General features: G+C 38.1%; 1 protein-coding gene across 3 annotated transcripts in view; it reads right to left on the bottom strand.

The window, feature by feature from the left end:
• ARHGEF3 (Rho guanine nucleotide exchange factor 3) overlaps positions 1 to 15,875 on the bottom strand; it is a 140,950-nt gene that overhangs the window by 53,009 nt on the left and 72,066 nt on the right. For all 3 annotated transcript variants that reach the window (XM_072876245.1, XM_072876246.1, XM_072876247.1), the window contains one exon: positions 12,991 to 13,053. In XM_072876245.1, coding sequence (XP_072732346.1) covers positions 12,991 to 13,053 — 63 coding nt within the window. The remainder of the gene's footprint in view (positions 1 to 12,990; positions 13,054 to 15,875) is intronic.

The raw sequence follows: 15,875 nt of genomic DNA, 5'->3' as shown, positions 1-15,875 counted from the left end.
ATTCAGTGAATGAAAACTATTTGTATGAACCTTGCAGGTTCACAGAAAAATTATTGTATTTTCTACTGACTAATTTTTGTAGTTACCTAAATGAACAAGTTCAAATAACTGTAAAGATCTCAGAAGTTACCACTGGAGCTGTTGTGTCCTCATACAGGCAGGATGATTTTATGACAGTCCAGTGCTCAGAATAAACTTGAAAATTCTCAGTCTAATCTTAAAATCAAGTTTTTGCAAGGCAGACTTGTAGGGTCCTGTAATGCCATGTGCATTATAGCCTCACTGCCTGTAGGTCTAGAAGTGACTAAATTACCTTGCTCAGCCTCCTGTATGTTAGTGGTGGTAGCTTAACCACCAAGCGTCTTGCTCTGTGAGTTTTAATTGTCTTTTTTCTGCATTTTTGTTCATCAGTAGAGCTGACACACTAATGTTCTATTGAGAAACACATTCACACACTTGTAAACAATAATGTATTATTTTTTGTAAAATACTCTTAGAGCATTTCCCAACACTTGTTGGGCTTCTATTTGCAGGGGGCTTTTCCCCTGCCTTGCCGCTTTACACCGTAGCGTAGGAAACAGGGTGCAGTTGCATAACAAAGTGAGTCAGCAGCTGTAAGCAGATATCCTTCAGCTGTCCAGATTGCATAGCTACAGTAACAACGGAATGGTAGAAGTAATAAAAAAAAATATTCCCCAAGAGATAAGGGGACCTAAGGGCTACCAGAGGAATTAGGAAATCACTGCTATGCAGATCTAAGACAGCCATGGCATTGGAAGATGCCCCCAGAGAAAACTGGTGAAACTTTTATGAAACATCATGTTACACTTCTCTGTCACAATAAACTTCAAGATTCACCTGCTCATGTCTTCCCACACTATTCTGCACCGAAATGACCTTGGTTAACAGCCTGCAGTGGTATATACCCCTTCCAATTGCAGTCATTGGCAATGGCAGTGCAGAACACTCCTTTAGAAATTTTTGCACTTTGGCCACAAAGCAGCTTCGGAAGACAAGCAAGCGTAACTATTTGTATTTTGCAGATAAGAATCTGATCAAGAGAGAGGTGGGATGGTTCACTGAAGGGTACACAGAAAACTTAGGGCTCATGCTGGAATAAATACCAGCCAAGTAGACCATGTAACCTCAAATATCTGTGTGAAACACACTTTTTTTTTTTCAACTTACTCTTACCAGCCAAAAGTAGAAAGTACCTAATAGAAAATTTTGTACAGTAGTACTACTACTGACAACGTACTAGTAAGATTTATAGTTATGAGGCTCGTCTTTGTTTTTCTTGATGCTAAGTTCTTGCTCAATATGTTATTTGGTAATGATTTTCCTGCTAAAATGCGTCCAGTTTAAAACCAAACCAAACCAAACCAACCTAGTACAACACGTTTCTTCAGAAGATACAGGCAGACATAATCTAGTATTTCATGAAAATCAGGCCAAGGTACTGATAAAATTCCTTTAACTTCTCTTCTGCTGAAACAAATAGTACCTCTGATTTGCCTAACCAAAAGGTCCAACTATTGCTGCATTTTACTTCATTAAAATTATCATCTTTAACTCTTGTAAAGCAAAAAGCATCATCTGAAATAACTTTGCTTATCAGTAGGTTCCGGCTACAGTGAAATGCATAGTATAGGATCCCCTGTCCATATCTGTTCAGTGGATTGTATAGTCTTATGTTGATCTGAACTATCATGTATGGTATAAGGCAGTGTCTTAAACTGGTTTGTGATTAGGAAAATCTTGTTAACAACAGACACAGAGAAGCTCTAGACTTAGACTAGATTGCCTGCAGAAGCAGCAGAAGCTTCTAAAAAACTTGCAGAGCTATCTGTAATGAATAACTTCATTACCATTTAATTCAACCACCCAGAGAGATGGATGGGACAAATGCCCTCATGAGGCCTATCCTAACCCTATGATGCTACAGTGTATTTATGTACAAACTTAACTTAATTTCCTGTTATGGTTGGTCAATTCTAGAGGCATAGCCAAAATGTAGCTGGCATTACAGAAATTTATGGACTTTAAAATACACAGCCATACTAATCCAATGAAATCCTGACCCGACTTCCACTGGAGACTTCAGTAAGCACTGGACTATGTCACTGTTTCAAACACCCCCAGCAGCTGTTTGAAGACAAATGGGCCACCCTTTCCCTCTCCAATGGAATAATTATAGGTAGACTGTTTTAATCAAAAGTATAACACAACTTGGAAAAACTCAATTCTCGGAGTAAAGGGCACACACAGCACATTGTTTACATGGAGCCTTCATTTTTCTTACAAATTCTGTCTGCATGGCCCATATTATAGATTCAATTTAAAATACAGTTACCAGTGATGATGTATAAAATTTAATTTTAGAAAATGTATTGGATTCTATAATATTTATCACTACAGAACTAATATCAGTTTTTATTTTTACCTCCAAATAAAAAAGCCAAACTACAATAAATCTTGTTTCTTGATTCAATTTAATTACGAAATGTAACTACATCTCCTCTGCAAATCTTCATCAAGGCAATCACCACAAGCATTTCTTAATGGATATCCAACTTCATAGCTGTCAATAACATCTGGCTAATTTCTGTTCACAAATGCTCCCAATTTTTCCGTGTTGAAAATAAGCATACATCAAGTCTGGTTCTGTAACCCAAAAGTAATTGAAACTGAATTCAAACTTCAATTGCTGTTTTCCATTATGGAGTAATATCATAAAGAAAAACAGCATCATTCAAGAAAATAACATTCAATTTATCAAAGTACAACAGTGCAATGAGATACGAACAGTCAGTGGAAAATACTGCACTGCTAACCACCATCTGCCTATAAAGTCACTGTTCTAAAGGCAACGTAGGATAGAAAAGATATTAAAGGAAATTAATAAAAAACTGACTTGTAGTATACCATACACAAAATAAGTGCTGTAGCTGAAGAAGTGCTGGACTGCAGTTCATGCAGATGTGGCCAAGAGGGCTTATGAGTGCCTGCCACAAGCAGTATAATATGCTGCTTCAGAGCTTAGTACCAGTTGCAAGGCTCATTTAGGACCCTCAGTTAATAACCAGGCAGCAGACTGAACTGAACCTAACCTATACTACTGTTACTACCCAAACTAATTATTTTCAACCTAACACACTTACGTATACTACTTTTGACTGAATCAGAGAGATCGAGTGTCATGTGCAGATGTCATAAAAATAACAATTTCTTTGTATTTCTTGAAGATAAAGTTCTCTTTTGTCTCATATATTTTTCAGTCAGGTAATGTGCTGCGATTTGGAGCAAAGCATACAGACTGAATGGATCTTTTGGATGGAACATTTCTTATTTGGAGGTAAAACGTTAGTTCATTTTCTTCTCTTTTGTCATTGCAGTCAAGGGAAGGATAAATTTGCACAGCCATGGTTAATCTCACCAAAACCCACTACATCTAAGAATTGGTATAATCTGTTTCCAGTTTTGTACCACAAGTCCTCCACAGCTCCCAAGACTTTATCACAATTTAAGATTTGATCAACAATTAAAACAGATGGCAAAAGTATAAGTGATAGCTTTGCAGTATCTGAAAAGCACCCCTGGATTCCTGTAAAGGGTTTCACAATGTCTTGCTCCACAGTTATACATATTTTCAGTTTAGGAACAGTAATACTGAGCACAACTCATCAGAAAAAAAACAAAACCAAAACCCAAACATTAGAATAAAAATCGTTTTCTAGGAACCAACAAGTTCCCCACAAAATCTTGCTTTATTTCCTCCTCAAAGATTGCAGAATGCCAAGAACTGCACAAAGAAAGAATCTCAAAGCAGAGGAAAAGGCATGCAATAAAAAGAATTTATCATTTTTTTTTTCACTCAGGCATTTCTATTTCATTTTTACTGTTTATTGTATCTTTACACACATATCAATCATCCTGAGCTCTGGAATTTGTGTTACCACTTTTTCCTCTACTGTTACATGTCTTAACAGAACAGTAACTTGTTTAGTCTGACTCTGCCTTTTTTAGTCAGGATCATAAATAGCAAGTGGACATGCTGCCTTTTGTTCAGATGTATCTCCTCAGAGATACATCTCTTAATAATGCATCTTCTAATCTTTCAAAGATTTTACACGATGCATGGAATTTAAATTCTATAGATCATACTGCAATTCAGTGAAGCTCGCTTGAACAGGCTTATCTATCTGCAAGCATTTAAGAAGTTCCTCTGACTTCCCGCGGTTAGTTCAATGAGACTATTCAAACACTTAAGTCAGCCAAACTATAGGCTTACGTACTTTGACGAAAGAAATCCCCTGAGGTCTTCCCTTATTTTGCACATGGGTTCAGTAACTCTGCCTATTACTTATTGACCTCCTGTGGAGCAGGACCAGACAAGCGTTCAGCTGGATCGATTCTGCCATTGTTAGCCGTGTTCAGTACAGCAGCATTGAAACCACAGATCCAGCGGTACTGGGAGAGGTGTGGCTGGAGAGCAGCCCTGCAGAAAGGGATCTGGGGGTGCTGGTCGGCAGCAGGCTCGACAGGAGCCAGCAGCGTGCCCTGGCAGCCGAGAGGGCAAACCGCATCCCGGGGTGCATCAAACACGGCATAACCAGCCGGTCAAGAGAAATGACTGTCCCACTGTATCGAGCATCGGTGCAGCCTCACCTTGCGTACTGTGGGCAGTTCTGGGCCCCACAACTGAAGAAGGATGTTCAGGTACTGGAATGCGTCCAGAGGAGGGCAAAAGCTGGTGAAGGGCTGGAAGGCATGGCCTGTGAGGAGCGGCTGAGGACTTCGGGCTTGTCTGTTTGGAGACCAGGAGGCTGAGAGGCGACCTCATTGCTCTCTGCAGCTTCCTGCGGAGGGGACGTGGAGAGGGAGGTGCTCATCTCTTCTCCCTGGGATCCAGGGACAGGACACGTGGGAATGGTTCCAAGCTGTGTGAGGGGAGGTTCAGACCGGACATGAGGAAGCATTTCTTTACCGAGAGGGTGGTCAAACCCTGGAACAGGCTTCCTAGAGAGGTGGTCGATGCCCCATGCCTGTCAGTGCTTACGAGGCGTTTGGACAATGGCCTCAGTAACATGCTTTAACTTTTGGTTAGCCCTGAAGTGGTCAGGTAGTTGGACCAGATGATTGTGGTAGGTCCCTTCCAACTGAAACAGTCAATTCTATTCTATTCAAAAGAGCATCCATGCCAATAGGCTGAAGGAGAGGAGAAAAAGCACTAGAAAAGGGAATCCTAGGAAAGGATACAAGAAGTCCTGCAGCTGTACCAAGAGCTCAGAAGCACACCAGCTTATGCATTCTTGCACAAGGCACACACGTCCCAACCACCTCCCTAGAGCCTGTACATATATTTTACTTCCAGTCTCTGCTGTAGTATCTTCCCTTCGCCACAAAACACATTTCACAGACAGTATCGAGGCAAGGTTCAGCTGATCTCTGACACGTTCTTGTCAAAACAAGATCCAAATCTCAAAAGTATAAAGGAAATCTAGATAACTAACTGATAGCTATAGCTGCTAAAAGGTAGGCAAGACAAATCCTACTGCCAAAAGATCAAGTCCAGACGCTGACAGATCTGTGTTAATGCAGACATAAGCAATTCCTGTTTCCCTGAAAAAAATATAATTTGCAGATTTTATTTCTACCTTCTATATAAACTCCATTTAAACAATGTCTGAAAGTCTCTCTGCCCACCCCCTTTTGTCTGTAAATACTTCACCTATGTTAAACTTACTGCTGATACAGCAACAGCTTCAGTAATTCTGCTAGAACACAGCACTTATTCTGGTCACGCTTTTATTTCATTAAAAAGAATATATAATTTCTTTAACATGGTATTCAGAAGGACTGATGCTTTTCTTTTTCATTTAGTTTATAATTTTTTAACATGCTGGTATAAATGAATATTAAGTATATAAATAAATTTATTTATGTATTCAATATACAAATGGATATTATAAACATTGCTTATTCATGTACACTATTCCTTTTCTACAAAATATAAATTTAGAGATCCACCGGCAATAGTATTTGTTTTCCTAAAGCTTTATGAGTTTGCCAAAGACAAGATGACTGTAGCCTACCTCCCTAAACTGCATTTTCCTTCACTGATCCCAATTTTTCAGTCATTTTTCAGTTATAGACCCCACTTAAATAACAGGTATTGTTTACTCAGGTAGTCTTGCATATGGGCAGAGTTGTACTGAATTTGCCTTATGTTAATTAGCCAAAGTATTTTTTTTCTTCCATGTCCAATTTCTGAAAAGAAAAAAAAAATAAAAGGGAACAATTTCCCTGAGGTCAGTGGATTCTCTGTACTGTAGGCAAGGATGTTGTATGCAAATTATGTCTTGTACATGAATTTAAACAGGAGCAGACAAATAGATGCTAGCGAGTCACAGTAAGATAATGTTATAGTTTGAGTTAAACCTTAAAGAAAGTTAGTTTTAACAACCATACTTCATTTAAGGTCATATAGATCAGCAATAGATCAGCTTTAATTTCTAGAAACTGGGTGAATTCATAAAAGAGACCATTTTCTAACTCAGCTCCCGGTTACACAAGTATGTTAAGACAGTTTGGTCCATGTTTCCAAAGGATTTGGCATATTTGTATAGACAGATTTGTACTGAAGATGTCCAACTTCATCACACATTTGCTATCTTCACCAGAACAATCTGTGAGACTTACTGGAACAATTAGCCAAATTCTGAGAAGCTGTTCACGTAAATAAAGACTAATTGTATTGCAACACTACACAGGAAGTCTGCGATCATTCCAGAACGCAGAAAAAAAAAAGAATGCAGCATAACCAGCAGTTTATACATTCTTCCAATAGAGCACTTGTAGGCCTTGTTTAATGAGAAATAGCAAGAGAATAACAAAACATAGCCTTAAGATAAATGACATTACACTACTCCAAATAATACCCAACAGCAGACAGTGTCTAGTCTGTAACAATCATATGATGGATTAATAATGGATTAAGAACAGTCACTTTATTATAAAGTCTGAATCCAGATGGAGCACTGACCGCCTATGCGATAGAGCAATATTAAAAAGTCATGCATAATTCAAACATATTGTATACGTCTGACTGGGCAAGCTGCAGGCCTTTTATACTATGAACATGCAACAGACCAGAGTTTATAGAAATAAAAAGACCGAGATACAATATATATTTTAATTATCTCAACTCTGATAAGCTGATGTTGAAGTAATCCTCTCTAAGCTTTTCAAAGCTAGCTCGCCATACCTTAGCAATCAAATATTATTGAGTTTATAATTAAGTTTAATTAGGTCAAAGAATGTTTCAGTTATATTGACTCTCAAATACATAACAAATGTTCACTCAGCACTAAAAGCAATCAAAATTAATGAACTCTGATGTAGTGTATGCAAATGTAGCTTAAGTCTCAGTAACTTTTTGTTTGTATTTTATATTGGGATGTATTTTATTAACTTGCAAGTAGACAGATGAGCAGTAAGTCTTCTCTAGTTCAGAATGCAGTAATAAATGACCATTTGGGAGCTTTATTTTCAGTAATAACAACTGTTCTATGTAACCAAAATAACTAACTCCTCTGAGGCTTTGCTTATGGAATTTTACCTTCTTTAATAAAGTGTTTTACTTGTCTAGTTCATCATGTGTTTGTTGTATGTTCCTTCTCCTCAACAAGGAAACAAAAGCAACTTCCATGAGATGACAACAAATTTTGCATAAAACTGATTGCAGAGAAGAACTGCACACCATCGCCCTGTTTCTTCCTCTGAACAGGATTTGGCTTAAATAAGTATAATTTTATTCTGAAAAGTGCAAGTTTTGTGTTAGGTTTTACCAGCTTTTTGCTCTGGATACCTCCCAAGTTACTTATGATTTTACAGAGTTGAGACTCATGCATGAGGCACATGGTATCATCTATCACCATTACAAGATTCCAGCTGCTTTGCAGTTACCCCTTTTGCAACAGCCATCAAAAATACATCGCTTTTAACTACCTTGCTGAGTGCTCTACGCAAAAATCTCCAGATAACAGTGCCCATCACCACTTTGCTCTAGTATGATATACTAACTAGATGTAACAGTCCAAAATTCCCAAAGAGCACTTGCCCTACAGAAACTAAATGGATACCCCGTGTCCAAGAAAGGCACAGAGCAAGCGAAAGAAGGGGCTGCCTGCCCCGACTGAGGCGCACAGACCCTTGCACTCCTCCAGCACTCCAGCAGGCTCAGAAGAAGGTTGCACGGACTGGAGACCCACGTTTCAAAGTCTGGCTATCAGAAAAGAACAAAAGTGGCAGCAGCAACAAGGAGTGAAAGCACAGGCAGAAAAAAAATCTGGAAGCAGCTCAGAATTTAAGTACGGAGAGACACAGTGTCTGCACAAGGAGGAATAGAGCGAATTGTAGAGCTCTAGGGGGTGTTTTAAACACCAAAAAAGTACTTAGCCCTCTACGATCTTTAAAGCTGTCTCAGTTTCTCTGTCCCAACTCTCCAAGCTATAAAAGGACACCTATAAAACCTAAAGTTTGTGTAAGCCATGTTAATTACATAACATCTGTAAATCAATATGCATATGCAAATCACTCTAGAACATATCACCATTTTCAGAGCACAAGCATGAAACACACTACAGGCTGAGTTAACTGTGTAGAGCGATACAAGGTAAGCCTTCCGGTGGAAGCCAGCATGGACAAAAGCACGTAGGATAATATGTACGTTTTCATTTAAATACAGACTTCAGACTGCAGAGGCCTCGTATATTCATGCGCTCAGCCCTCACAGTCTGCTGGCCACATCTGTCACAAGTTATCACAAACTATTTGACATTAAGGGGATTTACAAATCCACTTCTTTAAGCCGGCAATAAAATGAGCCAAGACCAACCAGTCAGTTTAATAAGCCAGTTTATCAACTCCTGAAGCATCGATACCAGTCCAGATCACTAAACAAACACAAAGATCATTTAACATGCTTAGGTTACCAGTCCTTGTCCTGAGTCAGCAAAGCTCCAACCAGCATTTCCTGTGAAAGGAAATTCTGTCTTTGTGACTGATTCCCCTGCAAAAGACAGGTGTGTCTGGCAATGGTCAGTCATTAAAAAAAAATTAAAATCTATTTTTATAAAAAGATTGTAGACAGATGATGTAAATTGGCAGGAGACCCATATGAATGTTGCTTTCCAAGGTACAACGCAAGTCCAGTCTTTAAAGAGTTAATACCCTCTTTCTTTCCCATCCCCACTCTCTCCTGGACAAAGGTGAGGAACAGATGCCTTTACACAAATTGGAAAATTTAGGCAGAGTAAAAGACGGCCAGATCTTTCCACTGGCAGGGACGAAGACGAGGCGATGCCTGTGCAGCAGCGGCTGCAGCACGCGACTGCCAGCGTTGCCTTACAGCAGCAGCTGAGTGAGCTGGAAGAACGGAACCGGAGTCAGCCACCTCATGCTGTAAGCCAGGAAGTACGCTGCACAGGAGAGTCCAATATGCTTACTTGTTAAATACATACTCTGTTTAATGACAAATAACCAATTCTATTGCAGAGCCCAAGAGATTTATTATCTGTAAAGACTTAATAATATATAATTATCCCAGTTAGAATCTAAATTCATAATAGGGAACGCATGCATTCAAATTTTGATTTTCTCAGCCCTGGAAAATAAATGTGTTCATTAAGCATATAGATATAAGCAATTTGGCACATCTTTTCAAAGAAATAAGAGAGCTGCTACACAAAGGAACCTGAACATTTAGGTTTTTGTCATGCTATAGCCCAAAGGCTCCAACTAAGTGTAGGGCCCTCACTACGTAACAATATCAAAACTGTCGTTGCTTGGAAGGAAAAAAGGCAGTGCATTGGGCTAATTAAAGCCATCTCGGAGCAGCTCTGACTCAGGCTAAGGATGGATCTCTGAGGCCAGTACCATGTCTCCAGCACTGGTAAAAACCAGCTGTCCAGGGCCGTGTGTGAAAGCGGAGTAAACGCCTGGTGACACACACAGTTCACTCTCCCCGACTGCAGAAGCATGCAAGCTGAAGGATTTCTTCAGACGGACGGTTTCACTCGGTCTAATAGCTCTTGATGGATTTTTCTTCCATGAATTTGTCCAATCTGCTTTTTGAACTCCTGCAAACCTCTGTTATCCAGAGCACCCTGTGCCACAATTCTGCACTGGTGACAGAAGTGTCCCTTTTGCTAGGTGACGAAGTGTCCCTTTTGGTGTGGTACGAACCTACAAAGAGTTCATTTTGTGCCCTTAATCACAAGAGAATGAATAACCTTATACTGATCATATTTCATAGAACTAATCACCCACCATTTTTTTCCCCCGGTATATTTGATTTCAGTTGTCATAACTTTCAGTATATTTGATGGTTTCTTATATGGAAACCATTCCAAACTTTTGATTATTCTAGATACTTGCCCCCCCCCGGTTTATTTTTGGCATAAGTGTATGAATAGTGGAGAGCAACACAGTCAGGAAAGGTGATTTTGCGTACCACCACCCACAGCTAGTTTCTGTGAGGTATGAACCGATTCTTTTTGAAATTTGCCTTCACAACCGTGAGAACAAAAGGCAGCCAACTCTGCTCTGTAACATCTCTAATCGTTTGGAATGTCAGTTATGGCTCTCCAAGAGCAAAACCCAAGCTGACAAAAGACACATCTCTCTCCAATATAAACAGCATCTTCTAGCATGTCTCCCTTTTCTTGTGCTTTTTAAGCACACGCACAGAACAAAATGCTTCTACAGAAAAGTATTCAGCCACGGACTGCTGGATTCCAACCGCTCCTTCACGCTACAACATTCCACAGCGCAGCTAGAAGACTCTCGAATATTTTCTAACAACATGAACTACAATTTTCTAAGAATACAGACTTCAGTATGCATTTAAATTTAAGTAGTGAAGTTATTCATTGAAGACGGCAGGAATAGTTTTCTTAACAGCACTTCACACATTTCCTTGACAAGATCCCTCTAAAGTAGGGATTTACAAATATTTTCATGAAAAATCAAAATTCAATAGTTTTAATAGTAATTGTCTCATAGATCGGCATAGAAACATTTAGTTAATTACTTTATCTTTTCTCCAGTTCATAATTATACTAACTTATCTTGCCAATAACAATGGTTACACAGAAAAGCGGTATCAAGGAAATAACATTTTGTAAATTTTAAGTAGCATTTAATAGCTGGAAATGAAGGACATTCTATTGCTTATCAGTAAACCATGAACCTCACTTTACTCTATGCTTTCTGTCTGTATTTCTATGGGCCAAATTCAGAAGTAAGATCACATTAGATCGCCCTCCTCTAATAATTCACCTATTAACAGAAACTGTACCTTTTAAGCAGTATTTAAATCTTTGGCTATTAGCCAAAACAGAAGTTATACTCATCCAAGCATTTCTACAGCAGCGTAACAGCTTCTACACAAGAGAATTTTACATAACTGTCTTAATTATACAAGAATAAAATACATACTCTTTCCAGAAAGATGAAAACAGTTAAAACCAGCATTTTCCATCCCAGATCAGAGTTAGGCATCTAAATAGCTATCCGTTTGTCGAGAATAATTAGTCAACAATTTTGAATTTTCCCTGAAGAATAACAATTCCTGTGAAATTCCTTTAAAGGAATAACAATTCCTTTGAAGTTGGGCCCAATGTAAGGTCTAATGCGATTAACTAACATTAAAATATTAGCCAACAGACAAGGTCAGGCTACTGTGGGTTTATGATCTCCAAAACGGTGCTGGATCCTACCCAGCCCACCTGAAGTGCCTACAAGAGCTTGCATTTGTCTGCAGCCATCCAGGCAGACGAACCCTTAAATGTAATTGCTTCTTCAAAGAACAGGTATACTTCAAAAATAAAATCTGATCGTTAAAGAAACCACAGCACTAGGTTTGACACCTGCTAATAAATAAAAAAACCTGTTAAAACAAGCAGCTTTTATTCTCTATTTTTGAACTTTTTCTCTCCGTACTACATGAGAGGTCTACAGAAAGGGAAAACTGGTTCAACAGCTGACTGCAAACAAAGCACTGAAAATGATGACACAAACACTGAAGAGAAGGAATGGTAAAGTTTCCTATATCCAGTTTAGTTCACTGGATTTGAAATGATAAATGCAAGTGTACCCTTACGTCACAACTTTACATGAAAAACAACACGCCTTGCAGTTTACTGTGTAATTACACTCATTAATACTATGATTCAACATCCACCAAAATCAACAGAAAGAGTTTGGTCCTTATAGCTTATTTTTAAAGCAAGCAGACATCAGGCACTGTAGTACCTTTTTTTTTTTTAAAAAAATAATAAAACCAGTTTTACCAACTCACACAAGTCAATATTTCACCTTTACTTATAGATACAATTAAAAAATTCACAAGTCAGAAATAGTCTGTTTGTATGGAAATGTATACACATTAAAAACTGCGCAATTTATATAAAACGTTTTCTAATGGCTTCTTCACATCTGAAGTGTGTGATAGAATAGCATAGCTGGATGTGATGTGTGCATCACTTCAGCAGTGACAGACGTAGGTCTCACAATTGTATTATCATCACATTACACAGCTTCCCAACACCAGCATTAACCACCACTGACATAACTGAAATAAAGTCTCTCACAGCACCATGCAATGGGATAAAAGGTCTGCTTTTAAGACCTGCGTTCACAACGCCCTTTTATCCTGATAATTATTTACTAATAAGAGATTTGCTGTTTTACAACAAACTGTCATTCTGACTTTTTGTTTTTCTCTTTAAGAGTTTTACTGCAGAAAAATGAAAAGCAGTAATAGATCAGATTTAAATTTTTAGTAATAAGCAGAACAAGTTATTCATGCTACGTATGAAAACAATACGGCTGAAAAGATGAATGGGTTTGTTTCAGAGCACCCATAAGAGCCATATTTTAGTTCAGGGACGGGGGGAAGGCAAAAAGGAAAACAAAATTACTCACACTTGTATCCAGGCTGCAGATACTGATTGTATCTTCATCTTGAGTACTCTGTTTTCGTTTCTTCTAGAAAACAAAATGAAAAGCTCAGTTTTGATGAATAGTACCAACTACCACTAGCCTGATCCTCAAACAGGTATACTTCAAATCATACACATATATATATATAGCCAATTATTTTCTCTCATCATCATTATAATCACCATGCATGTGAACATAAGCTCTATTTTCACAATTTCAAATGCTACTTATCAGCACATTAGTAACTTCATGTTTCTTTTTCTGCTCACAGAGAGTTAGGTTCACTTCAATTACGAAACTTATTTCTAACTAAAAGCACGAGTAATTATTGCTTATTGTAAATTGTACTTTAGCACTTGATAGTAACTTTCATAACTAATGAAACTGTCAGAAGGAGAAACTTGTATTTTGTGTCGAAAGCCTACACTTAGATTTTTCAAAACATACATTCAGAAACCAAGTAGTATTCCCAGACCATCAATATTACGTAGTGAGGATAATAGGTGAAATGTACTAGAGGACTTATATTAACATATATTTGGATTTCAATATCCATGTCAGTGATTGCATTCTGCTCTATATTCAGGTTTTGGTTTAGAAAATGGCGAGCCCTCCCTGATGTCATTTCACAGGTTCACCACAAGATTAATCTTCACGCCCTTCAAATAAGTATGAAATTTCATGTAACAGAGCTCTGCATTTTCCACCAGGCCAGGAAGATTTAGGAAACAAGAGAAGTCACAGAATACATGATCCTTATTTATCCAGCTGTGTTGTCTTCCACTGTCAAGTAGAGATAAGCATTCACAGATAATAATAGCTGGGATTTAGTTTCCAGTCTGCAGAAGTCAAAGATGAGCAATCTAAAGAACAACAAAACACCCCCATACAGATGCCATACGGAGCTCCTATCTTACAAGATAACCAAAGTTCAGCTAAAAGGCAGGAGCTGCACATCATGCAGGTATTTAATAATAATAATATCATCATCTATATATAAACTGTATCCCCCCTCCCCAGTACCAACACCACTAGCTTTTCTGAAGCCTGGAGGTTTTATTCCATGAAGCCAGTAAAACAACCACTGCATCTACTAGGTCAAGCATATGGTTTCTGAGAACTTTTTTGATGAATAAAGATCAGGAATACTTATCATAAAATCCATAAGTTTTTATTCCATGCTGTTTTAAAATGGAACTGTAGGTGTTGAAACTTTTTATATTTACTCACTAGTTTTCAGCAGATCTTTGACTTGTGTAATCATATTTAAATACAATTTTGCTATTTTTTAGGAAGTAACTTGTCTTACTGTTTTCTGACAATAATAATTTTAAAGTCAAGGACAGCTCTGTTTTAACACTGTTATTATTCAGAAACAGAAACTGGATCATGAGTTCTCTAACCACATTACAGAATGAGAAGTGTTTTACAAAACTTAATTCTTCACCCTCAGATATGCACAATCAAATCCCTCTTACGGTTACTGTACAGATTCTTAGCAACAAGTTAAAGGACAGAACAGGACACAGAAATTTCTGGACCAGACCACAGTGAGCAACAAACAGAAATATCTGAAATAATACTGAGTATATTTGTTTATCCTGTAGCAGTGTTTTATAAGGTTGGGGTTTTTTCCACAGGATAAACTAATCTGAATTATTATTCTAGGGTTAGTCAATGAGAATTCATGATGCAAAACACAAAACAGGGATGAGATCTGTAAAGTCAGTACTTTGCCCAGAGGGTAACATTTCCTAAGATGCTAGTGAACATGTTGCAGACTATTCTTCAAACCTAATTAGAATTCTGTAGATACAAATGCATGTATCCTTTAGTTTTCCTCAAAAAATTACATATTGATTCTACTTAAGTAAACACTGAGTCTTTACTTTGCAAACAAGAAATTACAAAACTAAAAGGTACCATCCCCCCCCCCCAGTGGACACAGGTTACATCAAAACGAAGGGCGATTAGATTTGGAACACAGATTTCTACAAGAGAAGGGTAAATTGACATGGTGTATGGATCTGGTACAGCGGAATCTATATTAATGGTGATTCTGGTGTACAGATGGACGGGATGCAACTGCACTCACAGCTTGCATTGGTGTTGGTTTAAGTCTGGCGCCTTTAGTTATGGGAGTATAAAAATGGTGTAAACCTAAGCCTCAGTCTGCAATTATTAGAATAAAAGTTAATTCCAAAACAATCAATATAGTAATACAATAACAGGTATTACTCCATCACACACACACACACACAAAAAGTAATTTAGGTGCTTGATTAGGGTATGTGTTCTAAATACTCTAAAGACAGGTCAAAAAAAACCACCAAACAAACAAACCACTATGCATTTTGGAACTATAACAAATGTTTTCTATAATGGAATAGATGCAATTTCATTGTTAACAGAGTGTGACAAATGACCACACACACAACAAATAGGTAGCTCCTTTGTTAAATAATTGATTAAAAGACTCTTACTGGTGGGCACATGGCTACAGATTAACACAGAATGTGGCACTTCCAACACGGGCCAACTCTAATGAAAGCGGATTGCAACTATAAATTACATAATATGAAGTACAAGCATGCTAGCAAGGCTGTAGGATTAGAGCGAACTTGAAGGAGACAGGACACCCTGATACTGTAGAAGGCAAGTCAAACAACAGTGTGGGCTTCCAACTACTACATTCGAAGCAGGTATGTGGGTCTAAAACACAGAAGTATCATGGACAAAGCAGTGGCCAAGTGTCCAAGGCAAGGCTATTCAGGCAAAGTGCAGCACAAAATGCAGGTAGTAGTAAATATTGACATGCTCATATCTTATTTAGAGACAACCTCTTTGGTTATATAACTAAATCTCAG

This window comes from Ciconia boyciana, chromosome 11, assembly GCF_034638445.1.
Source record: "Ciconia boyciana chromosome 11, ASM3463844v1, whole genome shotgun sequence".
NCBI classification, from domain to species: Eukaryota; Metazoa; Chordata; class Aves; order Ciconiiformes; family Ciconiidae; genus Ciconia; species Ciconia boyciana.
Note: the sequence above shows the minus strand (reverse complement) of the source record. Positions and strands in the feature narration are given on the sequence as shown.